Here is a 27,610-nt window from a genome sequence, read left to right as displayed (position 1 = left end):
GCCAAGTGTTTAAAGATTAAAAATGAGGAAATGAATCTACGATGCACATCCTGAAAAGTACCAGCAAATTGAACTTTTTCGGGGAGATTGAAAAATCACGATGTCATATAATTTTGTCCTGTGCTGTATTAGCCGTTTGGTGCATTACTCCAACTGCCAACTCCGAATTCCATTACTCTAAATTCCATACCATGAAGTCATAGCTTTGAATGACCTAATAACAACCATGTCAATACCCAAAAAATGTAATTCTACGGAAACGGTTTTTTTTCAGAAAAATCCCTGATTACAGTTTTATCGTCGCCAAAAATACTCAAAAGTAATTTCTCTCTCTCCCTCTCTTGGAATTGGCACCTTATTTAAGAATGTTCCAAATTATTCATTGTGCCATGAAAAACATCCCGTTGAAAAACCTCCATTCCTATAGTAATCCGTTCCTCTGATTTTAGTTAGAGCGATTTGGTCAAAATAAACAATCCCATGCAAAACGGCTATAAATACCCTGAGTACGAGAAACACGTCACAGACACCCGTTTGGGAATGATGGTAAATCGCACAATATTTATACTTATCACAAACTAATGTTTGTTTGCACAGCATTAGCATCGATCCTAGGTTTCCTCTCATAAATTGGCGTTTCTCGTCAGTTGAAAAAAAAAATCACTTACCATATCCGCCAAGATGCGATACATGACGCGACCTCTGTGGACGTACTTATGTATCCGAAACTAATTTTTGTTTTCAATATAGAATAATGCATTTATCTCTGGGGATCATCTTAATATACAAACATATATCGATCTAAATATTAGACATGTTGCGAGAATGATACGCTTAACTTAATAAACTTTTATTTTTTGACATTTGCAACTGCCAGCGTTGTGTCACTGCAATCCGTGCTACTGGTGTTGGATTGGCTGGGATCATTGTATTTTTCCTTTTCCATTTCCTCGGCATCTGCATCGCTTTGAGTTTTCTGTTTATTTCTCTTTTCAGCGATCAGTTTCCGAATGAACAGCACCGCAACGATTTTCTCCATCAGTCCGATCAATCCCAGCACCGACAGCCCTAGCAGGAAGCCAAGCGACCCTCCCAGATCGGCAACGAACTGGGTCAGATCGTACCCGTGGAATTCTTCGACGATCTAGAATGGGATGATGAATTTAGTTTTGACGGATCAAAATGGCCTAACCCGAAACGTACAGTGACCATTTTCGAGGTGTAGTACAACCAAACCTGTCCCGCAGGAATAGATATGTTGAAATGCTTTCTGTTCATGACGTACGCCGTGAAGATGGTCGTCGAACACGGCTGGTAGCATCCGCAAATGCGACTGTCCAAATCTTCCAGCAATTTGTAGTGCTTGATCAGCTGCTGCGTTTCATTGGCCGTGTCGCACAGTTCCTCCTCAGTGTCCGGCATCCAGGGACCGGTACAGCCAACGATGTTAATTACGTGGCGCCAATGGCACAGTTCGCTACACTGTTGAATGTTTCATGATTGGATTGCAGTGGGAAATTATTTTAATTAGTTACCCTGGTAGAGCTCATGTCCATATGGGTGGTGCACATATTTTCCACACTCGGCAGCATGTAGAAATGTTGGGTGGTTAGTTTTACTTCGACCTCTTCATCCACCTCGATGAATAGATACTCCACTCGGCCGGATGATTGCATGCGATTTTCTGTGCAAGTGTAGAGAGAGGTTTATAAATAACGAATGCGCCTGATGCATAGGCTAGCTAGGGGAGGTGAATATACAGTGAAGGAAATTCCTATAAGCGCATGGATGTTTTTCAAATAATTTCTTGAATATTGCCTAAGAATCCAACATATCGATATTCGTGTTATAGGATGTGTGGATGTAATGTCGGCCTAAATGCCCCTAATTTGGGCCCATACATAAATTCAGCAATCGACTAAATTTTCAATATCGACTAAAAATATCCTTTAGTACCGTCCCAATGACGCGTTCATCTAGATAAAATTGATAAATAGCAGCTTTTTAGCGATGGGCCCAATCTTAGATCCATAGGCCAACATTAGAGTCATTTCCCCTGCATGGCTTCTGCCTAGGTCATCTTATGTGTTTAAATTTATACTTTTGGAAATTTTGCATTTTAAAGAGGTTGAAATCGTTTTTGAAGTAGTAACTCATCAAGAAACCAAGCTTGCAAATGCTGATTATAGTTAAAATGCAATTTTTCGGATTTATGAAGCTCTGAAATATTTTGATGATAATTATTATTTAAAAGATGCAAGAGGAGAAGGGAAAGTGTGTGTATGACACATAAAATCTGTCAATTTACCTTTCAGAGGGTCACCATAATTGCGATTAGCTGTAACGATGAGCAACGCGATGAGCGAGCAATCAGCGATCATACAATCGCTAGTTGTGACATCCTGAAAGTAAAATTGACCAATTTTATATGTCACTAGCTGAGTGTGCCCGGTCTTGCTCGGGATTCAATATTAGCTTGAGTTTATGCGCCGATTTAAAAAAAAAGCATGCTATATTGTACGTAGCCCCCCTCCCTATTATCTAAGGGGCTACCCCCTATGATTATCTCCTTATACCCCCACACTCGCCCCCACATGCCTAATTTGGTTCCATTTGCTTGATTAGTTCTCGAGTTATGCAGAAATTTTGTTAGAGTGAGCAACCCCTTGCTACTTGGTATACCCATATTGCGGACTTTACTGTTACTACTACTACTATAGATTCGATCTAGTGTTCACCTTTTTGACAAGTATCTTTTACTTTGCTTTTCTGATTCTGATGTTAAACACGAAAGAATAACATCGTTTATTCGTTTTTTTTTTCCAATTTTCCAAAAACCATTTCAAATTTCTGTTTCATTTGTATGGGAGCCCCCCCTTACAGAAGGGGGATGGGTCTCGAACCAACATAAGAACCTTCCACGGCCCCAAAAACCCCTGTATACAAATTTTCACGCCAATCGGTTCAGTAGTTTCCGAGTCTATAAGGGTCAGACAGACAGACAGACAGACAGAAATTCATTTTTATATATATAGATGCACAAACTTTACCATATATTCTTGCTTCTAATAAATAAAAATTATCATTATAGTATCTCATAGTTTCTGAATAACGAAAAATAGAATTTCAACTGTAATAATGATTTCAACAATTGCGAGCCTAAGTGATTCATGAAGCATTTATTCACAGCTCTTATCAGCGATTTATATTGGTAAAATCATTAGGGGCTGTTCATAAACTACGTAGACATTTTTTGGGATTATTGACCCCCCCCCCCCTCCCCTGCGTAGACAATTGTACATACAAAAAATTTTAAAATTTGTATGGGCCGTGGATAATTGTCAACTCCCCCCCCCCCCCCCTAAACTGTCTACGTAGTTTATGGACAGCCCCTTATGTATAGTAAAACTTTTGAATGTCCCTCAGAGTCCAATTGTTGCACGCATCATTTGCTTTGAAATTCTATTATTCCACAATTTGTATCTAATTAGTGCACACCCGTAAAACATGGCTAAATGTATCTTGGAATTACATTTTTGAGCAAGAATAATTATTCAGTGATTCTGTGATGATTAAACAGAAAATTTCGTTATGTTCACTTACAATATCAGCAATTTTATTAATTTAACTGATGCGGTCAATATTATTTTCCTCGATTTGATTTCCGTCGATCTTGTTTTCCGTGCTGAGTACCAATGCTACCGACACCAGGAAGGCAGCTCCCATCCCACACCTGGACCCTACCTATCGACCCATCAAGTCATGAACCGGGGACCAACGTCTTTACTTCGCTTCGTAGGAAGGCGTGATCAGAGATGTTATGCCTCAGAACATCCCGGCGGCGCCGACTGGGATTGAACCCAGGCCTGCTGGGGTGAGAGGTAATCACGCTTACCACTACACCACCGGCGCCGTTAACAGAGCTACCCCGTGTAATGATGAAAAATAAAATTTTACGATTTAACCAATCTTTACGAATAACAGTAATTTCAATTTTAACCGGGTCAGTAATCCAAAAATCCAGTAAAAATACGAACACCTGTATAAAAATCTAAGTGTGTATACAGAAGCAGCGGAGCTCCACACTCCTCCATCGAAACAGCACTTCAGCTGAGCTGCGAGTGCTATGAAATAAAAAGAATATCGACTTATTACCACTACCTACTTCTCTCCTTTCCGCTCTCAGAATTCGCCGATTCGGTGTCTCTCGTTGTGTTTTCTGCTGAGACTGAGCAATATTCGATACCGCGAAACATCTCCGCAGTTATGTTTTCTTTCGGCGCAGGAGATGTGCGGTAATCAAAAGTTAAGAATGTAGCTAAACATTTACAATAACATTCTACCAAATTTTCATGTGCGTAGTCCACTGCAACAGTCGAACGTACGAACGAATAGGGTGACTATAGCGCATTTTATGAAAACGTCACAAGTTTTTATGGCTGTTTTAAATCAATAATTACGAAGAAACCATTAAGCCAAAGGCACAAATCTAGGGAACTGCATGGACAATGTTTTTTTGAACAAGTAAATAAACAAAAATGAAAATTTTCAACTTAAAAACACTAAAATGTATGAAATTTTACCAAATTTTTTTGTACTTTCAACATGCTTTTCAATTTTAATGTATGATAATTAACTTTAATCGAGTTCTTTTTCGAAGAGCATTGATAGCTGAGACTTTAATCTTTCATTTGGTATGTTGAAATCAGAAAACCACATTAGGATTAAAAAAATATAGCTAACCAAAGTTGGCAATACAAAAAAACATTGAATAACTCACTTAGCAGTGATTTCCGACCCTATTTCATGGGGACTTTTTCATAACTTTAGGAGCCCTATCTACCCTGAAAATATGTAAAACCCGGAACCAAACACCCCCAGCATATGCAGTATGGAGCAGCTCTTTATATGAATTGGAGCTCCTTTACCAAAGCGATGCCTCCTGGATAATCGCTCAAAAAGAGGTCAATCAAGTTACAACCGACCAACTCAATCGTTCGCTGGGAGGGAGATACGATTGGATCTACAAGTGCTGTGGCAACTTCAGGCACTCCGTAGTCATCGGGGTGCTTAGGAGCATTCCACACCAAGTTCTTGACCTCCAAACCAACCTACCAATCGTTGGCGTTCACCTCAAGAACGCCGCTAACTTAGCTATCGGCTGTGCGTACCTGCCCTGCGGATGGATAACCAACTTAGATGGAGAGTTAAGTGCAGCTATTTCCAAACTTCCGGAATGTGTGGAAATCGGAATCCTCCCTTTCCGCTATCGATCTGCTGCAGCCATTGCTACAAAAGCCGCTGCCCTCGCTGCTAAGACATCCGGGAACGAAAAGGTCCTTCATCCTCAACGAGGGGAACAGAGCCCTCCGCACTGCAGCCAGCCGTGACCTTCCCCCGGTGGCCAGGGTCCACTGGCAAGGAAAGAAGAGTTGGCGATCAAACGTCGTCAAAATAGATAAGCGGATTAAGGGTGGATTCCAAGCCGGAGATAACTCTGTAGCTTTGAGACGTTATATTGCAGAGCTTCTCGGGTCGGTTTATCCGGGGCACGTTCATCGCTTTACGGACGGATCGCGGTTGCGGGCTGGAGTTGGACTCAGAGTGGCAGGACTGAACACTGCAACGAGTCAAAGTCTACTGGAGAAGTGTTCCGTCTTTTCCACTGAAGCCGCAGCTATTCTAACGGTTGTTCAATAAAAAATGAGAATGATTTCAGTGCCGTTCAGCGCTCTTGTAAGAGCATCGCGACTAAGTTGCGTCGTACGGCTGACCACCCGAGCAAAGTCGGTTAACAAAATGAAAGCAAATCGATATTAAAGTGTGCAGTTCCTATCATAATGAAAACTCATTTTGATTTCAAATGTTGCGACATAAGTCTGATATCATATTGTGCTTTCATTATGCAGTCAAGACGTTTTAAATGAAAGCAACTTAACTTGAAGTTCTGCTGTTTACGTCTTGTTTAAAATTTAATTGAAATTCATCTGCCGTTGAACTAATAATTATCGTTTATCTGATTTGTTTAACACATTTTAGGTCATTCGTGACTTGCCCGCGGTGAGATTGGAGCCTAAGTCTTTCAGCTTGAGAAACATGAATGGTAACCATTTACTCTAGGCCCGTATTCAGTTAAACATTATGAATGCAAAATCAGTAATCAAATTGATTTCATTGAAAGCAGGATTAGTTTTCCGTTTGCTTCAACAGTGTAAAATTTTGCTCTCATTTTTGCTGTGTTAACCGTTAAGTCAACCAAAATGAGATCAACTGGAGTATTCAAAATAAGTTACATCATAACAGCAAATTTTGATTTCAATTTGATCTTCAGCTTTGCTCGGGCAGGGCCCCTTCTCCTATATTCATTGACGTTTTTTAGAAGAATAAACATTATTTTTTTAATAAAAAAAATAGATGCAGCCATCACTCCGGCAGATCAACCGACCCTCGTGTGAACTGAATCACACAGCGTCATCCAAGCGCTGGAAGCCGAAGCCCCGAGCCACCCCTGGATACAAGCCATTACACGGTACACCCCACCTTCAACCGTCTTTACGTAGATCCCCGGACACTGCGGTGTTCCCGGAAACGAGGCTGCGGACAGACTGGTGGGATCTGGTGCATCCCGTCCCCGCTACACCAGGAACGTACCCCTCCTAGACGTCAGGCGTTGGATTGTGAATACTATTATAGAAGCCTGGCAGCAGGAATGGTTCCAGTCGCGGACCACTTTCCTGAGGAAGATCAAGGAAACCGCACGCTCCTGGCTGGACAGCCAAAAGTACAAGGACCAGTGGATCATCTCAAGACTCCGGACAGGCCATGCGAGGATTTCCTGTAATTTCGACTGGAACGCAAGGTTTGTTCAATTTGCAGCATCTCCGCCTCGGTGGAACACGTGCTGTGTGTCTGCCCGGAGATCCAGAAGCTACGCGAACAACATGGACTCCCGGAGAACGTCAGTAATCTGCTTGGTTACGACCCCTCAACGTTGGCTGCGGCGATCGCCTTTCTGAAGGACGCCCACTTGCATGATAAAATCTAGCCCCCCGTTGGTGGCTGCACTGATCGTGTTTTCCTCACCTTCCTACACACCAAAAAATATGAATTTTAATGGTGATGTAAACATCCATGCATGCTAAAATTGGAGCATGTAAACTTCCTTTTTACGTAAACTAGCAACTTGCAAGAAATATTGCTTACAAAGATGGATGGTTGCAAAAAATATTTAGAATATTTCATGAAATGACTCATAAATTTACACGATCTGTAATGTGAATTTGTATGGTATGTGACGCTCCATTTATGTGCATCATAGTGACAGAAATTTACACTACTTTTTCGAACTGTGTATTTTTTCTGCCGTCGGGGTTTCTCCGCCGGACCGGGCACTGTCTCCTGCGGTGGAGCTCTACCTTGTTCACGCACCCAGTCCTCACCACAGCCCCGCTGTAATCCTCACTTTGATTAAGTTTTTAAAATGCTGTCTGTCTCATTCGTTGGGAAATCAGAGCCAGTTATACGTCACGTTAATTAATGTCAAATTGAAACCTATTTTTTGAAGCAGGATCTAGCCTGACCAGCTGACCATCTGCTGTGCTGTATAACGTGATGAACGTTGCATACCTTCAGGCGTTATCGCCAAAGACAATAATTCGGGACCAAGAGTCTAAATGTGATCCAATTATTGACCATTATTATTTTTATGAAAATTTTACAACGTACATTTACATTGCAAATTTTCCTGTAAACATTACTTAACTTAAATTAATTTTCAGCTTCTAATAGCTTATATTACAACTGAAGATTATTATCAGAAAAATTAATTTTAAGAATTCGCCTGATATCATCAGAACAATGTAAAAATATTTAAAACATTAAACACAATATTCCTAATATTGATTTTCAAAAACACATTTGTTATCATTCAACAATTGATCACTGAATAGCCTGTCACAATATGAAGTGTGCAAGAATTGGCAAATTACCCTAAGCACTAGAGGTTTCGGCGTTAAATGGAAAAAAAATCAAAGACTAGAATTAGATTTTAGAATTAGATTAGGTTTAGAAACACCCTGCCAAAATTTGAAATCATTTGGTTCACGGGAACACCTTGCTCAAAGGGCTTGAAGTTTGATTTTCTTCGTGTACAAAATGTAGAATCTTTGAAGTATTGGGAACATCTTGACTGAAAACAGGATGTGAATCCGAGTTAAACCCGAAAAGTTTTTAGCGTTTCAAATGAACACCACCTACTTTACCTTTGCGGTGTGCGCGGTTTTAATTTTTACGTACAGGTATACGAATAGCAATGTTTGCATGGGTATAACTTTTTTGTTTCCCCATGAAATTGGCTGACATTTTTACAGTGAGTAAACAAATGTTCGAAATTATGGTCTACTGAAAATTGGAACAGAATGGCCAAGTGACTCTGGTTGTATTCCGGGTTTCCTAGGTTTCCGGGTCTAGAACAAGATGATCATGGATTAATATTTTAACAAAGCCAATCGACGACCTGGTTCTAAATACTGAGTGTCCACTAAACACTGGTTACCACTCGGAGCCAATGACCAGCTAATATTTTCCCACACCGCAAATACATGCAGGGAAAAATCTAGGCCTACTTTGATCAAATTTACGAAGCAATACATTTTACGGGTGTTCCAGATCTTCCGGTGGGCCATTCGGTGGCCAATTAGAACTAATGACTGGCTAATATAACAAAACTCACCATTTTACTACATTCCATAAAGTTAAAGAACAAATCAAATTTACACAGCAATCAAGTTTAAAGATTTTCCGAATTTTCCGGCGGACCATCTGGTGACCACTGGGAGTCAATAAACAGCTTATATGTCAAAAACCACAATAAATAGTTGCAGGAAAAATCAAGGCCTACTTTGATCAAATTTACAATGAAGCAGTTAATTGTACGGATGTTCCGAATTTTCCGGCGGACCATCTGGTGACTGACACTTGGAGCCAATGACCAGCTGATATAACAAAAATCGCAATTTTACTTCATTTCATATAGTTGCAGACAACAATCAAGGCATACTTTGATCAAGAACACATAATAATCAAGATTGAGGTTGATCCGGGTCACCGGATGGCCTTCTGGTGGATATGTAATATTTAGAACGAGGTTGTGGGTTGGTTTTGTTAAAATATTAATCAGCACTACCCATAGATGCCTGCTGCTGTGGATTTCCAGCATCACCTTGTTCTAGACGACTGGTACCTTTTCTCTCCCGGTGGCCTTTCGGAAACTCGGAATAAAACCAACCGGTGGAAACTAACGATTTTAAATTGGCTCACTGCTTGACTAGCCTATTGGTCCCAAGCAAATCGATTAACGTACCCCATTCTAGAGGGGCCTCCCTTAGCTCAGTCGGTAAAGGCGCAGCTACAAAGCAAGACCATGCTGGAGGTGGCTGGGTTCGATTCCCGGTCCGGTCTAGGAATTTTTCGGGTTGGAAATTTTCTCGACTTCCCTGGGCATAGAAGTATGATTGGACTTGCCACACAATTATACCAATGCAAAAATGGTACAGGCATCGAAAGCTCTCAATTAATAACTGTGGAAGTGCATCTAGAACACTAAGTTGAGAGCACGCAATAAGCTAATATGCGATATGCATTAAGCTTGAAATGCGAAGAAGAAGAAGAAGAAGAAGAAGACCCCATTCTAGTACTACATTATGTTTGTTCTGAGGTATAACATCTCTGATCACGCCTTCCTTCGGAAAGGAAGTAAAGCCGTTGGTCCCCGATTCATGAGTTGATGGGTCGATAGGTAGGGTCCAGGTGTGGAAGCTGCCTCCCTGGCGTCGATAGCATTGGTAGCGGTTATGCAAGGAAGTTCTTTCGTCATGGTTGCTATTGACTCAAGGAACCTTACCAATTGTATAGCCAAATATTATGTTTCAAAATATTGTGCAGTTGATCTGAAAATACTCTTCAAAATTTCGGCTCATTTTGACTTACGCAATCGAAACCCTTCAACAAATGAAAAATCAATACTTTTAAGCCAAACAAAAACAGCATTTTCTGTAACACTTTAAAGATTCATAATCCGTTAATAAATTGATCAAGGAATGGGAAAAAATAAGCAATAATTAGCAAAGTGTAGGTCTTCACCACTGCATAACATTTTTGAGATAACATTTTGTTTTCTTGATTAAAATCCACATCAAAGCTCGTTTTTGAATCATGACCAGGCATGGAAAATCATTTACATTCATTTCGTACATTCATTTACATTCATTTACCTCTAACTTTTTCGTCAGCAGCATTACGCAAAATGATGTATAGAGGTTTTGTAGGTTTTGTTATTAGCTACAACTTTTGGTCATAACTCAAATCTGTATCTCTTATGCATCACGAACTAGAGCGGGCAGAACTTGTTACTGTTTTTCAGTGTATGTAAAATACATTCACTGAAAAACAGTAGTGGCTTCTATTTGCTCTGATTCGTCATTCATCAGAGATACGGATTTGACTTGTTAACAAAAGTTGTAGCTATTAACAAACCCTACAAAAGCTCTATACATCATTTTGCGGAATGCTGTTGATGAAAAAAGTTAGAGGCAAATGAATGTAAATGAATGCACGAAATGAATGCAAATGATTTTCCATGCCTGATCATGACCTATTTTTTGCTTGTTTATGTTTGTGAATTTGTAATCGAATACACCCTTTATACAGCAAGAATCATCTGTAATGTAAAAACTGCAAATTCTAACGCTTGGTGGCTGCTGGATGTTGGATGTTATGCAACTTTAAGCTTGGATTTGGGAGTTCAGCTTGCATCGACAATATCAAAGTCTTCTCGATGCTTCATTTCGCGATATGAACATTTGGATAGTACTTGTGGAGCAAATTTTGTATTTACTGTGTATCTCAAAATTGATCGTACAGCTGCCCTTAAATTTTAGATTAACGGCTCTAAGAGCACAAGTTTAAAAGGTACGTATCTTAATGTTGACAGCTGACTCAGTATACATTTTATCAATTATTGGCTCAGAATTGGGCATATTTTGTTAAGTTTACAGGTATATTTAGAGCAATTTAATAAGAGATGAACTAGCCTCAGGCTAAAAATCTCTAAAATAAAGACAAAAAAAAAAAAAATTTAGAGCAATTTAAGAAAAATGCCTTTTTCTTGAAAAACCTTATTTTCTTGAAAAAAATGAACATAAATTCTTGAAATTTTGCTCATTGCGGATTTTACACCTGATTAGACTCCTGCGCTAAAAATAAGTACACGTTAATATTTTCGCACTGGTCATAATAGTCAAATATGGAGCTTCTTAATGCTTTCTAGAGTTTTAATTCAACAGTGTAGCTTGCTAGTAATGTTCTAAAGCTGTTACTGCTGTCAAATAAGTCGATTTTTAAATTTTCTGGCATGTGCGAAAATATTACTGTGCAATTATTTTTTGCACAGGAGTCTAATTTGGTGCAAAATGCGCAATATTTTTAGTCGTAATAAACATTATTCATATGCCACTAATTTGACTACAATTAGTCCACTAGATAGAAAATTGAAAATCAAGCGTTTTACTAAGATAAATCTATCTTCATACAGAATCTTACAATAAATACCATAACTATATAGTTGAAGATGCTAATTTCAAATAACAGACTGAAGTGGTAATTTTTATACGATAGAGTGAAAGTGTCTACTCCTCTATATGCAATTTTCATTTTACTCTAAACGGAACTATCAATTCTATAGTTTCATCTCCTCACTCTATCGTATATAAATTACCACTTCAGTCTGTTATTTGAAATAAGCATCTTCAACTATGTAAATCGTTGACTTCACGCAGAAGTAATACTAAACAAATAGTCAAAGTCCATAACTATAGCAATAAATCAATAAACATCTGTTAAACCACCAGCCATGATTTAAAAAAAATATATCTATTCACTGCATGTACTTCACCTGCAAATCCCTCCGTCGGATCATGAATGAAAACGTGCCAACCGGGCAGATCTTCTCCTAGATAGTAAACGTCATCTCTGGTGTCATGCTGCAACAGAATGGAGTAACCGACGCCCTTCCACGAACGATCTGTCGTTGTCAATGGGTTCAACGTGTAGCACTGTCCCATATCCAAATGCATGCTACTGATCACTTCGACATCTGGAAATGTATCCCAATTAATCCAAAATGATTCTATTTTCGGAGTTGAGTGCTCACTATCGACGAGTCCATTCAATCCGTACTGTATGAAGAATTCACTCTGATTGTAGGTTGCTTCCCGAAAGAGCTCATCCAGCGTGCTCTGATTGAAGTCGAAGTTATTGAATGAACTGGCATACTTTGGATGCTGAGACAGATTGTACCGTTCCATCACATCGTACTTGTACGGTGGGTTCCGGCAGAATGTAATCGACGGATAGGTCATCGATTCGTTCAAATCGAACCGCGAATGGGTCGTGATGGGCGGATGGATCAACTTGTGGAAGCATTCTGTCAGCTAGTTGCAATGGAACAAAATTTACTCTTCTAGCACATTGCGATTTTATTCGCATAATATCTTCGACACAAACCTGGAACATCACCACCACACTGCAAATGCTCAGCACAATTATTCTCACCAGTCGTTTCGGATCGTAACACAAAAAGTGCAGAATATCCCAAAATTTCTGCTTCAGCTTGTCACGGATCATCCTTAGTCTACAAGAAGCACTACTAAGCGATTAACATTTTTACTGAACAGATTCATTTTTTGTCGGAACACAACATCCAGGATAGAGAAATACACCATAAGTGGAAAACGAATCGAGGTGCTACTACTTATACATAAAGTTGTAACATGGGTTGGGAAATTGTTTGATTCTACCATAAATACTTCAAGTTTATCAGTTCATAATCATGATCCTGTTGAAGTGCGAAAAGAACGTTGAACCAATCGCAGATAATGGATGTATGTGGAAAAATACATAGTGATTAAATATGCGTATCGAAAAATGAATTAAGTGTGCCATAAATTTCAGATTTGCGCTGCAAATCGGTTGTAACCATTTATCCTAGCATTTGCAGTCGAAGCTTGCGAGTCATCATTAATGGTAGGTATACAATTGAATACACCCACATTCTTATCAGTGGCAGAGCTGTTCGGAATATGAGCAGCGCAGGCCCATTATCATACAAACTAATCAATTAATCAACAATGTGGCAATATTGTTCTGCGGTAATAAATTGAACTGGGATTTTAAGACAGAACACACATTCAACTGTACCTTGAAGTGTTTGACTCTTTTCAATCCAATAGAGCTGATATGTTGATGTGATTACATAGTATGAACCTTACACTTAGGAAGCTTAAACAAAATCAGTTCACTTTGTAGTAAAATTACGGTTTTTTCCCATTGGTTAGGATGATAGATTTTAGTTTTGTTTTAATAATTATTTATGAGATTTTTTGCCATTGGGCTAGTTCATCTTGAAGTTGCATTTTAGAAAATATTATAAATTAATTAATTAAAAAAGTGTTTCAGTTACCGTGAGGCCATCATTTGTGTTTAGCCCCGGTCCCTTTCAATTTATCTCAATATTTATGAACACCCCTTATATTTGAAATAACGTTTCACATTCATCTAGTGATGGCCGATTTTCATTCGAATAATCGATTAATCGATTAACGAACCGAAAATTAAAATGTTTGCAATTGGTTATATCATGTTGATAAAAGCATTAACTTCTCCAGAGGATCATTATCCATCGTTTCAAACATGTGCTGCACTCTCATTGGTGGAAAATTATAGGAGTAATTGAAAAATGGGACATCTCTGATTTTGATCTGATTGTTTTAATAAAAAAGCGCAAAATTTCAACTCTACCGACGGGACAGCATAACCACAAAACTACCTTGCATACGAGGCCAGGGTGTAGCCAGGTTTTGAGCTAGGGAGGGACGAAAAAAAAAATCTATGGAAAATTTGACCGAACGCCATTTTACCGAACGCCATTTCACCGAACGCCATTTCACCGAAAACCTTTGTGTTGCTACGCCTATGATACGAGGGGTATTCATTGGATGAAAGGGACCGTGAAAGAGGACACTAAAATACAAAGTTTTTCTTTCGACTGTTTCATCTTAGTATTTTTCTTTGGTCATACCCTCTCCCTGTGAGAAAGGGGACTAAATCCATTCGTACACACTTAGAATTTTTTTTTTTTTTTTTTTTTTTTTAAATTAAAGTCACTTTAACGCTCTTGGATCATTCGTGACTTGTCCGGGGGTGAGATTTGAACTCGTGACTTTGGCGTGAGAGGTTTGGATGCTAACCAGTACGCCGGGGTCGCCCCCCACACACTTAGAAATAATAACCGAACTCTCAACAGCTTAACTTTTCGGTAAAAATCAAGCATTTTAAATCAAGGCTTAAAAACAAAAAAAAAAAAAAAATCTTCACCACAATGGCAAGACTCAAGCGCTGACAGTGTTTTGAAATTAAAGTTTAGTGAAACTGCTTTTGAAATGAGGATCAAAATTTAACCGAAAGTTCAGCTGTTGAAAGATCGGTAAAAATTTACCGAAGTCGATCATAATTTCTTAGTGTGTAGCATTATTATTTCAGTGTGTAATCAATTCATAAGTTTAGTAAAATTGCAGTATTAGTGTGGCAGACAGTATTAGCAAAGAAGAATACTAAGATGAAACAGCCGGAAGATAAACTTTCTATTTTTGTGCGCTCTTTCATCCAATGAAAGGTAATTTGTGGTTTTGCTGTCCCCTTGGTAGAGATGAAATTTTGCTCCCTTTTTTTTATCAAATCAATCACCCCAAAATCAGAGATTTCCCATTTTTTAATTGCTCTATTAACAACTAATCGATTATTTTTTGTTCGCTGTACTGTCATTTTTCCATCAATTAGAGTGCAGCATATGTTTGAAACGATGGTCGATGATCCTCTGGAGAAGTTAATGCTTATATCGGCAAATATTACAAATATTTTACTTTTCGGTTCGTTAATAGATTAATCGATTATTCGAATGAAAATCGGCCATCACTAGATGAACGTGAAACGTCATTTCAAATATAAGGACCATACATAAATAATGAGACAAATTGAAAGGGACCAGGGCTAATCACAAATTACGTCCTCACGGTAACTGAAATAATCAAGAGTGCTGACCGGTTGGCACAGAACAGAAGGCGAAGTGCAAACAAATCGGTGAATCAAAGGTGGTTCGTTTTTCTGCTTAACAAGCGATGTGTTGTGGTAGCGTTCCACACGGGCTTCCTATGTGCACTCACACTATCATAGCATGCTGCCTATCTTAAATGCAGGCAGAAGATGCCTTCTACCGCTAGATGCGCTAGTGTTCTCAAATGACAAGTGGAGCCACTTTCTGATCCGAAGTTCCACTCCTGTGCGGTTGGTTTAAATGTTACCGTTCGTTAATGTTGCTGAGTGACAGGATGCGACAAAATTTTGTCCAGGCATCAACTTCCCTAAAATTTAGTGAACCGACACAAGGGTTAGCTGAAATTTATAATGTTTTGAAAACTGTTTACCTGTTTGTAGCATTAATCCGAAAATTATGAGATGAACTTGGCAGCTTGCTAAAAATTTTAATAATAAAAATAATAAGTAAATAACAAATCCTGGTGAAAGAAATACTGGAAGGGCCTTCTTTTGAATCCAGAAACTGCACAAAACGATCGACCCATTGCGTAAAAAAAAAAATGATCAGTGAATAAAACGATCCAGATAATTTAGAAGTTTAGCAAACTGAGAACAGATGTTGGCGTACACGGTCCATGAAAACATCTTTAAATTGAGTAGGATTAACTTTTTCTAGGCTAGAACGATGCACACACTTGCCACGATCTCTCCTATTCTTGTTCAGCAGTATAAAAGTCTGGGCGAAGGGGCGAGCGTAAAAGCACTATCCCAGGAGACCGAGGGGGCGACACATCTAAATCTCAAGTTTAGATGCTCAACAAATCTCACACTAGCGAATCAATTTTCGAAAAATCTTCTTTCATTTGTCGCATCTACTTGCATCGCTCATCATCTTTTTGCAGGAAATCTTCAGAACCGTCATCAATCTTCTTTCTATCTACTCAGCGTGCGCGCAGCTAGCCACAGCAAAACACAATCTTATTTGCATCGTAGATAGAGCCGTCCCCCTCGCAGGAGCCAGTGGTCGATTTTAGGGATCTGGACGAGATCACTACAGAAGAGAAGCTGAGAAGTGCGTTGAAGGTGCACTGTGATCTGGGAGATGTCCGGATGAGGAAGGCGTACGGTTTCTTACAGTTGCGGCAAACAAGCTCTTGAAGGCGAGCAAAGTAAGGTTGGGTGGTAAGGGTGCTCACTGAAAGCCACTCTTCGAGTTACCAAGCAACTGGAGCGATGTTTCGAATGCATGAATTTCGGTCACCAAGATCTGTGCAGGAAATGCGAAGAGAAGAGTCACATTGCAAGAGGCTGCACGAAGCAACCGAGTTGCATGCTCTGCAAAAAGGAGGGTGGAAGAACTTTTCGACTGGTGACTGCACAGCAATGGAGGTAACCGAAATAAACATCAATCATTGCGACACTGCTGAGCAACTGGCAGTCAACAACGGAAACAAAGTGCAACGATGCAATCATTGCGGACCCATATCGGGTCCCTCTCGATAACGGTAACTGGGTGGCGGATAGAGCTGGGATGGCTGCAATTCAAGTTATGTGCAGATACCCCATTAAAGAAGTGGTTGCAAGTTCATACCAAGGTTTCGTGATCGTCAAAATTTATGGAATCTTCATATGCAGTTGCTTCATATGAGAGCTGATCGGATGAAGACCGGTGGTCATCGGAGGAGACATCAATTCTTGGACAGTGGAGTGGGAAGCAGATGTATCAACACAAGAGACCACAGTCTGCTGGAAGCCCTGGCAAAGTTGGTAGTTAGACTGTCCAACCAAGGCACCAGCAGCACTTTTCGCAGAGATGGCCGGGAATCCATCATCTACGTCACTTTCTGCAGTCCATCGCTGGTGGTAAACATGAATTGGAGAGTGTGCGGAGGATATACTTATAGCGACCATCAGGCGATCCGATATGGAATCGGCCAACGCAATATTGTGGCAGTACAGAGGACGAGAACTTGCGACCGGAGTGGAAGATGAAGGCTTTCAACAAGGATCTTTTCGTAGAAGCACTCCGGGTGGATAGTGGCCCCACGGATCTGAACACGGACGAGTTGACAGAAACGTTAGTGAGAGCATGTGACACGACCATATTGGCTTACTGCTTGAACGAGTCATTTAGCACATTCCACGTTAGTTGTCTTAAAGCCAAAAGACGTGATCAGAGAGAAAGAACAGAAGCAGCCAGAGAGGAACGTAGAGGAGTGTTCCGAGCGGCCAAGGACGCACTTAAACGAAAGATAAAGCAAGTCAAATTGTTTAAAGAAGCTGTATCGAGACACTGATCCAACCAGAGGTCCAACGATGCCCGCTAAAATGTGCCAGAGAAGCTGAAAGTAATCGTGAAAGGACTTTTCCCGAAGCACGACCCAACGACGGCCACCTACACCGTACAGAGATGGAGAGGAAGATACCGTTGAAGTCACCAACGAGGAACTCGTAGCAGTGGCGAAAAGATTGAAGGTGAAGAAAGCTCCCGGTCCAGATGGAATCCTCAACGTGGTGTCGGAAGCGTTGAAAGCGTTCCCGGACATGTTCAGAATAGGGCTGCAGAAATGCCTGGATGTTCACTTCCCTGATAAGTGCAAGATGCAGAAGCTAGTGTTGCTGCCGAAACCAGGAAAACCGCCGGGGGATCCAGCATTATGTAGGCCTATATGACTGTTGGATACACTCGGAAAACTCTTGGAAAGAATCATCCTAAGCAGGCTGACAAAATGCACGGAGAGTGAACACGGATTGTCGAAGAGGCAGTTCGGGTTCCGGAAAAGGAGATCAACGGTAGCTGTAATTGGGACAGTGGTTGAGAGTGCCGAGAACGCGTCCAAACAGAAGCGCTGATCGATGTTAAGAATGCATTTAACAGCGCCAACTGGGAGACCATCGCCGAAGCGCTGTATAGAATGAGGGTTCAGGACTACCTGTACGGGTTGCTGAGGAGTTACTTCCAGAACTGGGTTCTGGTCTACGAGACAAACATGGGACAGAGATCGACTAAGCTCACGGCGGGAGTTCCACAAGGCTGCATCCTTGGTCCAACGCTCTGGAACGGGATGCCCAACGGCGTGCTAACACTGAAGCTGCCCAAAGGAGTTGAGATCGTTGGATTCCCGGACGACGACGTCTTGACGGTCACAGGCCATACGCTGAAAAAGGTGGACATGTTGGCGACCGAGGCGATCGACATGATTGGTAACTGGATGCAAGGAGCGAAGCTGCAGATAGTTCGCCACAAAACGGAAGAGCTATTAGTCAGTAGTTGTAAAGCTTGCAGTGGGCAGAAATCACCGTCGGAGAGCACGCCATAGCCACGACGCGCGTGTTGAAATACCTGAAATGACCGGCTGAACATCAATAGCCACGTCGAATAGTCCTGCGATAACCAGAATAATGCCGACCAACTCTGGACCAAGCAGTAGCAAGAGACGGCTCCTGGTTAGTGTATCCACGTCGATACTGAGATATGGTGGTCCAACCTGAGTTGCAGCGCTGGAAACGAAGCAGAATTTAACGAAATTGAACAGTGCTTAAAGCTTATTCAGGCAAAAACAAACTTCTTCAGCTAAAAACTGGATTATTCAGCCTTTAATCAATTTTTGTTGGGTACGTAACGGCTCATGGCCATTAGACTGATGCAAATTTTGAAATTTTTGCTCCACAGTGTTCAAACGGTTCCAATTTGGTTCCTGATTAGCCTTCCAAAATTTGAAGTCATTTAGTAAGAAACTGACATGGCACAAGCCATTTGAAGTTTATATAGAAATTACTATGGGAAAACCAAATTTTGTTTTCATATCTATCAAATAATTAACTCTATTACTCTGCTGTAAAAGTTGATAGCTGTACTTGTAGTAAATTTTCACAGCTACAACTTTGTTAAAGACCATTTTTCGATAAAATGTAAGGATCAAAATATATTAATGATTCAAGTCACTATTGTCTTATGATTATGCTCAATCAACTGCTCAGCAGGCAACATTGATGTTTCTGGCGCGTAGAATAGAGCTAAAACATCATGGCTACTATGTCACACTGCAGAATACAGTGTTGCCCACAAAACAGTTTCTTGATCATGCCATAAGATTATCAATATCTTAAACAATTCATAACTATTTAATTTGATGTGTGGCAGAAAAACAATATTCGGCAAAGTTGTAGCTGAGAAAATTTTCCATAAGAATAGCTATAGAAACGGTTAACGGTGCAATATGGAAGAAGGATAGAAGACTACGAAGAAAAAGTTTGGTTTCACCATAGTAATTCCCATATAAACTTCAAATGGTAGTCAGTTTCTTACCAAATCAGTTCAAACCTTGGGAGGCTAATCTAGACCTGAATTGGAACCAATTGAGCACTGCGGAGCGAAAATGTCAAATTTTGCATCAGTCTAATGGCCATGCAAACTGTGAGTGCGTACAGAACCATCTCGTCGGAGGCAGTATGCTTTATCACTGAAATGATCCCTATCGGCATCACCCTGGCGGAGGACAGTGAGTGCTATAAGCGATGGGCTAGTGGCAACAGGAATGGGAATCGGTGAAGAACAGTAAATGTACTCATCGGGTAATTCCGATTATTTTGACGTGGGTGAACAGGAAGCATGACGAAATAAACTTCCACCAGTTCCTGTCTGGTCACGGTTGCTTCAGGAAGTACCTGCATCGGTTTGGTCACGCAACGTCACCTCTCTGTTCGGAGTGTGGAAATGTGGCGATATACCGGAGCAAGTGGTCTTCTACTATCCTCGATTTGAAGCAGTCCGAAGGGAGATGCCTGCCCTTGGTGCAGAGAATGTCGTCAAGGAAATGTTGCAATGCAAGTTGATAAACGAGCTAGTACCTAACACAAGCTTGCGCTGAGATTATGAGAGGTACATGAGCATGATTTCATTCTACGTATCCCAACAAAATATCACTGCTATAAATGTATTAATTTAACCAACGATGAACTCAACTTGGAACGAAGCTATTTTGACCATTAGTAATGGACTTCATAACTAGATTTAGCTGAAAAACAAGAACTATCTTTCACTGTTATTTTCTAAATGTGACGTTTTTTCAAATGGGTCTGACATGCGAGTAGCGGCATAGCAATACAGTTCGACATCGAAAATTAAAACAAATCGACAAAAGCGGACTAAAGCCGAAGTAGTTATGCGCTTGCCTGTGAGTGAGGTGAGGGATCGTAACTGAGCAAATATGTTTCGCTCAGGAGTCTACTAAGGTACAACTTGCGCAATTTATATTTAGATAAATTTAAACGGCCATTATTCGGATCAAATAAGCAATTGAGATTGGTTCTTGCAACAACTATACTTCTTTCCTTCATACAATATGACTAACAACATTCGATATATGACACGTGGACGGTTTAATTTACACGGAAAGCATCTTGATAGCAATTCTACACCTTTAATTTTGCTAAAACATTTTGATTAATGTGTCCCAATTATTGATGAATCAGCTAGTATATAGCACATTTTTTTTTCCTGCTTCTACCGTTGCATGTTTCCACACAAGATTGCGTTCATTTAAAATCGTGTCCCCGATCGACTCTACAATCGAGTTAAATAGTTAAAACAATAATTTACAACGTGATAGCTTAAAACAAGATTGTGATTGTTCGTTTCCAATACTGATTATTTAACATTTATCATATCTGGTAATCTTGCGAATCTCGTCTAACGATTCCTGCAACGGTTCTCTAAAATTCTAGTTTTAGTTGCCTTACCTATGAAAGCGAAAATAATTTACAATAGTTTTCCTTCGGTAGCTTACTTTACAGGTAATGAAGTAACAAACAAGAGCCTTCAAACTTAACGTTATTTGACTGATTTGAGTGAATTCCTGTGCCTTATTTCCTTGGTTCTGCGCGGTGCGTTGAAAAAGCTGTGCTAAAATGAAATTAATATTTCCTTACAGTTACTGATAGCAGTTTTGAGTCTTTTCCAAGACTGATTGAATTTATGTTGTTGTTGTTGTAGGACTATTTTATCGAGCACCACCACACTGTTTTAACACACATGCTAAAGTTCATAGAAGCAACTTGGCGAAAACAGCGAGTAGAAGAACCGCGTGGGAAATGAGCACCATTTGTGCCCCAGATTTGGGAGGCACAGTTGTCGTTGATGGCCGTAGAATATCGCCCAGGTTGGTGATAATGTCCGGCAGAGGTTTGATTTTAAGATCACAGGCTGTGTTTTCAATAGCGTCTTTCACGGTTGCAGTTAGGATACGGAAGTTGACATCTTTCGGATCCAGACTGGAGTACATGTACTGATGTAGTCGATCCGATAGGACCCACAGGTTGCTCTCGTCATCCACTTTAACATCGTTAGGGAACACCATATCGGTGACGCTCATGTACACTCGTCCGAGCGATTTGATAGTGTATGCTCGGTTGGATGTTTTCCAACAGGTAACGGCGTTAAGGTTCGGCAAGGCGTAGAAAATGACTCCCGTCTTTTGATCCAGGAATGCAACACCGGCTTGACCGTTTGGTCCTCTGGAGCCAAGAACCTTAAACTCCTTGTAGATTTTATCAGACGTGGCTAGTGTCTGATTCCTGAGTATCCTCGTAGAAACAGAAAATTCATTCGTCGAGCTCAGAGGATGGAAGTACATGGTGGAGAATCCATCGTTCTGAGGTCGTGACAAAGCCATTCCAAACAGTCCATCGTCCCACTGGAATGAAATTCCGGTGATAGTGTAATTTCCAGCCAACGGATCGGGATGGAAGAAGTGATGTTGGACACGCCAGGATTCCTGTAGTTTCCACGAATACACTACCAATCCCGGTGATCCAAGATCAGCTGCATAAGCGAACGTATCGTCACAGTTAGAATCTTCAACTGCAATGTTTGCGTAGAAGGATCCTTCTTTGATGTGATCCTTGGGGAATTTGTAACGTCTCAGCAGGTTGTCGTTGTGCAGGTCGTACACCAGTAAAGAGGTGGGAGCCAGAACCTTGGCGGTGTTCAGAAGATCAGAAATCCCGGTGTCCAGCACCCATAGTCGTCCGCACCGGTCGGCTCGTATCCGGAATGGGGAAACAATTTCCGGTGCCTCCTCTTCGGTCATTTGTCGGTGGGCACTCCAGCTCGGGTACGGTCGCAGCTTGGGTGATTGGCTGTTGGTTTCTGAAATTGAGTGGCGGAAAAAGAGAGCATGGGTTAGTGAAAGCTGAGTAATTAATGAAGGTGAATCATTTAGAAGATTTCCAGGGAAATTTGATTAATTGAGAATTTATTTCTCCTGACCCATACGTCAGTTATTTCAGATCGCTTAATTTTCGCATATAAAGAAAATAAATGCAATGTCGGCCTGTGCATGGACGCCAGATTTGAAGACGTGTCTTCAATTTGAAACCATTTTAAATCCCGTGAAGACTTTTATTTTCGGCAGACATTTTTAAGACATTTCATCCCTGCGCTTTGATCAGAGTGTGTATAGGACATCGTTGTGCCAGGTTGGTCGTAGCACATTTCGAGTAGGAGAGGATGATTGCAATTTGCACAAAAGTGCCTGAGTAAAATGCAAGTACTTTCGATGATTACCCGTAGTTGCGATAGTGAATATATAAACGCATATTCTCGTTAATGTCCGGACGTGTTTACCATACATAAACCTTTTTATTTGATTTTGTGTAGGGACGGGTTTCAGGTGTGTATATATTATTTTTAATATATAATATGATGATAGTATTAAGTTTAAAGGGTTGTCGCACATCAAATTGGATCACGGAAAAAAAACGCTGTAGAAAATTACCTAGTGGACCGATCCTTTTCAAGTTTTCAGACAATAAAATATAACCCATTAGTAAGCTTTTGGCATATTTTTTTCTTTCAAATTCAATACCATAACCGTACGCTCGTACCTTACGCTTAACTCCACTCATTATGTTCTGTACAACTTCTGGTTACAGCTTCTTCTGTACGGAAACCCACTTTTTCTTCATGTCTTCCTCAGATTTGACCTCCTTGGGATGCTTCCGTAATGCCTGTTCCATAATAGCCCAGTATTTTTTCGATGGGCCTTAGTTCCGGTGCGTTGGAGGGGGGGGGGGGGTCATGTCCTTGGGTACGAAAGAGACCCCGTTGGCTTCGTACCACTCCAGGACAACATTTGGTACAGATTTTCCATCACTTCGCGATCTCGGTCTTCCTGTTGACGCTTCTTCCTTCGAAAAACCGAGTTTTGTCTTTTCGGCGCTTGTTTGTATATAGCGAACCTCACACGTATCAATTTATTGGCACGAAGGGGAATTATTGACAATAATATTGATGATGTGAATACAGAATTATTGTCAATACCGATGTATTGACGTCAATATAGAATGTATTGACAATACAATTATTGTCTACTAACAGTTTGCATTTGCCGTCAAACCAGTCATTTCTTCGGTCCGGGATCACAGTACCTAGTGCCGCTACAACAGTACTACTTATGGCGGAACGGATGTCCCTCCCGCCATCTTCAAGAGTAGCTGCGCCAAGCTGCTCTTAAGGCTGAATCATTTTTCAAAATGTCACTATTGAAAATTGCACGAATGTGCAACTGTTGATTTAGTAATTAAAATTATCACCTATTGCCTGTGAAAATCGATTTCCCTAACACAGATTTCAAAGTTGAATTCCATCCGGTCTCACCAAACGGTGTTTATTCAATCACCTCGTGGTGAGTGGTGGTGTACTCGAGTATGCAATAAAAGGCCCCTCGCAATCAGCTGGAAACCTAGGCTGGTCTCAACCGCTGATCGGATTCAGTTCTAATCACCGTGTGTGGTGGTGTCCGGTAGTCTGCATTAGCTGCAGCAGATAGCGGTGCTTCCAGCGCGTGGCGTTGAACATTGTTCTCCAGAGCACAACGAAAGGCTGCCTGCAAGCAGTGATCTGCAGCCCACATGAGCATCCATAGAAGAAGAAAGAAGCCGCACCGCTATTGATCGGAATCAGTAGCTCTTCGTGAATCGCTGTGGGCCATCTATGTCAAGCCTCATTTCAAATAACATACAGCTCACCAGCCTGATATGTGGTTAACACCCTAATAGCTCAGCATTACTCAACCATCACGACAAAACGGACCACCGTAAATTTGTAAAAGAGTATTTTTTGGACATTTGAAATAGGATGTCAGTTCCCATATCAAGATAGAGCTGGAGTTTGTACAGCTTTTGTAAACAATGTCTTCTTTCGATGATGTCTTGGAAGTCAAGGCTCGCCCACGCAAATAAACATCATCCTCAGGTAGGGCAAGACTTCCCCTACCCGACGGTAATGTTGGTTTGCGTGGGCGTGCCTTGAATTCCTAAAAAAATATCGAGATAAGTCATTGTTTACAAAAGCTGTTACGCCTAGTTCCAGCTCTATCTATGTTTAAATCTAACATACCATGCCTTCAAGTACAACATTGGGGGTGCGATTTCATAAACCAAAGTCGTTCGCGTCATGAAAATGGTTTGATTTTGATCCAGAGATGATGGCTTTTAATTCTTAATACGCCAATCGATAGGATTTTTTTCTACGGATCTGTTAAAATGAAGACTTTATCATTTTTCAAACTGTCGCTATTGAAAATTGCACGGTTATGTGCAACTGTTGCTATGATAATTAAAATTATAAGTAACGCCAGTGGTGTAGTGGTAAGCGTGATTGCCTCTCATCCCAGCAGGCCCGGGTTTATAGAGGCTTCCCTTCGGAAGGGAGGTAAAACTGTTGGTCCCCGGTTCATGAGTTGATGGGTTGATATGTAGGGTCCAGGTGTAGTCCTAACGTCGATAGCATTGGTGCTCAGCACGGAAAACAAGATCGACAGAAAACAATTCAAGGAAAATTATAATAAAATTATCACCGGTTGCCTGCGAAAAGCGATTTCCCTAACACAGATATCAAAGTTGAATTCCATCCGGTCTCACCAAATAGTGTTTATTCAATCACCATGTGGTGAGTGGTGGTGTTCTCCAGTACACAACGAAAGGCTGTCTCCAAGCAGCGAGTTGCAACCCACATGAGCATCCTTAAAAGGAAGAAGCCGCCCACTATTGCAGGACCGCCTAAGAAGGACAGAATGCCGCCCTTCTACGTGAAAGGCTTCCCTCCCGGACTGCGAAAAAAAAAAAACTTCTTCATCACGCAGGGTGTCCGGTGCACCATCCAGCTGTGCACGGAAGGATACAAACTGATGGTTCCGGCATTGAAATATTACAAGGCGGCAAAGACCACACTGGACCAATCACAGGGTGGAGTACTTCTCCCATGACATCGAGGCTGTTAAGCCGTTCAAGGTGGTCCTGCGCGGACTATACGACACACAGGCGGCATCTTGGAAGAGCTTAATGGACTGAAGCCGGTCCAAATTCACAAGATGGCCCGCCACAACAAAGCCGCCAAGTACCGCAACCAGCTATACCTGGTTCACCTTGTGAAGAACTCAAAAACTTTGATGGACCTCCGCGTCCTGTTCAACATTGTGGTGAAGTGGGAGCGGTACAAGCCGGTCAGCCGTAGAGTCACCCATTGCTCGAACTGCCTGCTGTTCGGGCATGGAACGAAGAACTACCATATGGTCAGCCGCTGCATCAAGTGTGGCAAACAACACAAAACCGACGCCTGCGACATACTCAATGAAGCCGATCCCATTTGCGCCAACTGCGGTACTGATCACAAAGCTACAAGCACGGCCTGCCCGAAGCGCACCGAGTACATCGAGATTCGGAAGAAAGCATCGATGAGAAACCAGCCTGGCCGCAAGAAGGTGCCGGAAATTAATGACCAGAACTTCCCACCGATACCTCGACGACCGATTACAGTGCTGACACCGCTGCCACTCAATCAACGATTGGCTGCTGCGGCGGCCGCCACCGCTCAAGTTCAAACTGCCAGAGTCCCTGCAAGCTCAGGCCAAGAGACCACAGCCGCAGGATCTCCCCACAGCCCCTGGGCTAAACTGGCGTCAGGATGGACCGTCCCTACCGCAGCCAGAAATCAACGATGGTTCGTAGTTCACCGCTGCGGAACTAATGATCATCTTCCTCAAGATGCACGACATTGCCAACACCATTAAGAACAAATCTGACCAGCTCCAAGCTGTCGATACCTTCATGCTCAGTTATGGACCGTGAAACCATCAAGATCGCCAACTGGAACGCTTGCTCGCTCAAGAGCAAGATCATCGAGTTCGTTGACTTCCTCAACAAACAAAACATCGACATTGCCGTTATCACCGAAACCCACCTGAAACCGGAAGTAAACATCTACCTTCCTGACTTCAGGCTTCTAAGACATGTTCGAACCAGCTCCGGGGGAGGAGGAGTAGCCATTGCTGTAAGGAGAAACATCTACTGTCGGCTTCTGCCGAGCTTCCAGCTAAAAACCAACGAAACTTTAGGGGTCGGCAGTAGACCTGCGGAGGGACATCATCAAACTAACTCGACGGCGCGAAAAGTACATCATCGCTGGCGACCTGAACGCCAAACACCAGGCTTGGGGCAACAGTCGACGCAACCAAAACGGCACCATCCTGAACGACGACCTGCAAGAGGCTCGCTACGCCATATTAGCGCCGGACTGTCCCACCCGGTTGAGCCGGTCTGGCGTTCACTCCACGATAAACATCTTCATCAGCAACATGGGAGACAACATCTCGCTACCTGTGACCCATCAGGAGCTGAGTTCGGACCACTATCCGGTGGTGGCCGAAGTAGGCTCATCCGTCAACCGAATCCAAGCTTCCCGATGTAACTACCATCGTGTCAGCTGGGAGCAGTTCCAACACTGTGTTGACTCCACTGTCGACTACGGTGTCCTACCGGAGACGCTCGAAGACGTTGACCGGTGTCTGCGTTCCATCGAGGAGGTGATATCCCGGGCCAGGTAACAACACGTGCCAGTATCCAGACAGGTGAGCAATACTCTGAACCTTGATAGAATTACCAAAGAACTCATCAGACTCCGTAACTCCATCCGAAGGCAATAGCAGCGTTCTGGTTTACGTGTCTTGAAGATCCATTGCAATCGTCTTACAAAAACCATCCAAGCCAGGATGGTGGACCTCAGAAATCAAGATCCGCTCTCTCCCAGATTGTGCAAAGCCCTTCTGGAAACTAACAAAAATCCTTAAAAATAAGCCAAGACCCATTCCACTGACCTCACTGGATCGTCCCGTCCCGGCAACCCAGTGGTTCATCTGATAACTCCTGAAGAGAAAGCTGCCGTGATAGGTCAACACTTCGTCAGCTCCCATAATCTCGGACAAAACATCATCAGCCCTCATGAATCTGAGGTTGCTGAAAATGCAACCAATCTTCATAGATTCCTAATATTTTTCCAGAGGAATCTGAGATTACGGCTGACGAACTGTTTGCCTTTATCAAATCATCTAAAAACATGAAGGCCCCAGGTTTCGACAACATCCTGAATTTGGAACTCAAACACTTTAGTTCCAGATTCTACAAC

General features: G+C 41.7%; 2 protein-coding genes across 2 annotated transcripts in view; both read right to left on the bottom strand.

Annotated features, from left to right (window-relative positions):
- Nucleotides 1–785: 785 nt before the first annotated feature.
- Nucleotides 786–12,773, bottom strand: ppk17 (pickpocket 17). The gene is made up of 6 exons (XM_065234260.1): nt 12,562–12,773; nt 12,209–12,488; nt 11,951–12,151; nt 1,536–1,684; nt 1,204–1,482; nt 786–1,144 (listed from the first exon to the last, which is right to left on the bottom strand). The coding sequence occupies exons 1-6, from the start codon at nt 12,679–12,681 to the stop codon at nt 851–853; spliced, it is 1,323 nt and encodes a 440-aa protein (XP_065090332.1). The 5' UTR covers nt 12,682–12,773; the 3' UTR covers nt 786–850.
- Nucleotides 12,774–20,452: 7,679 nt separating this feature from the next.
- yellow-b overlaps nt 20,453–27,610 on the bottom strand; it is a 75,589-nt gene continuing 68,431 nt past the window's right edge. Inside the window, exon 3 of the mRNA XM_065234257.1 lies at nt 20,453–22,297. Within this exon, the coding sequence (XP_065090329.1) occupies nt 21,192–22,297 (1,106 nt within the window). The 3' untranslated portion in view covers nt 20,453–21,191. The remainder of the gene's footprint in view (nt 22,298–27,610) is intronic.

This window comes from Ochlerotatus camptorhynchus, unplaced genomic scaffold (assembly GCF_037179485.1).
Source record: "Ochlerotatus camptorhynchus isolate MF236.1 unplaced genomic scaffold, CSIRO-AGI_Acam_v1.1 ptg000432l, whole genome shotgun sequence".
Taxonomy (NCBI): domain Eukaryota; kingdom Metazoa; phylum Arthropoda; class Insecta; order Diptera; family Culicidae; genus Ochlerotatus; species Ochlerotatus camptorhynchus.
This window is presented reverse-complemented; position numbering and strand designations above follow the sequence as displayed.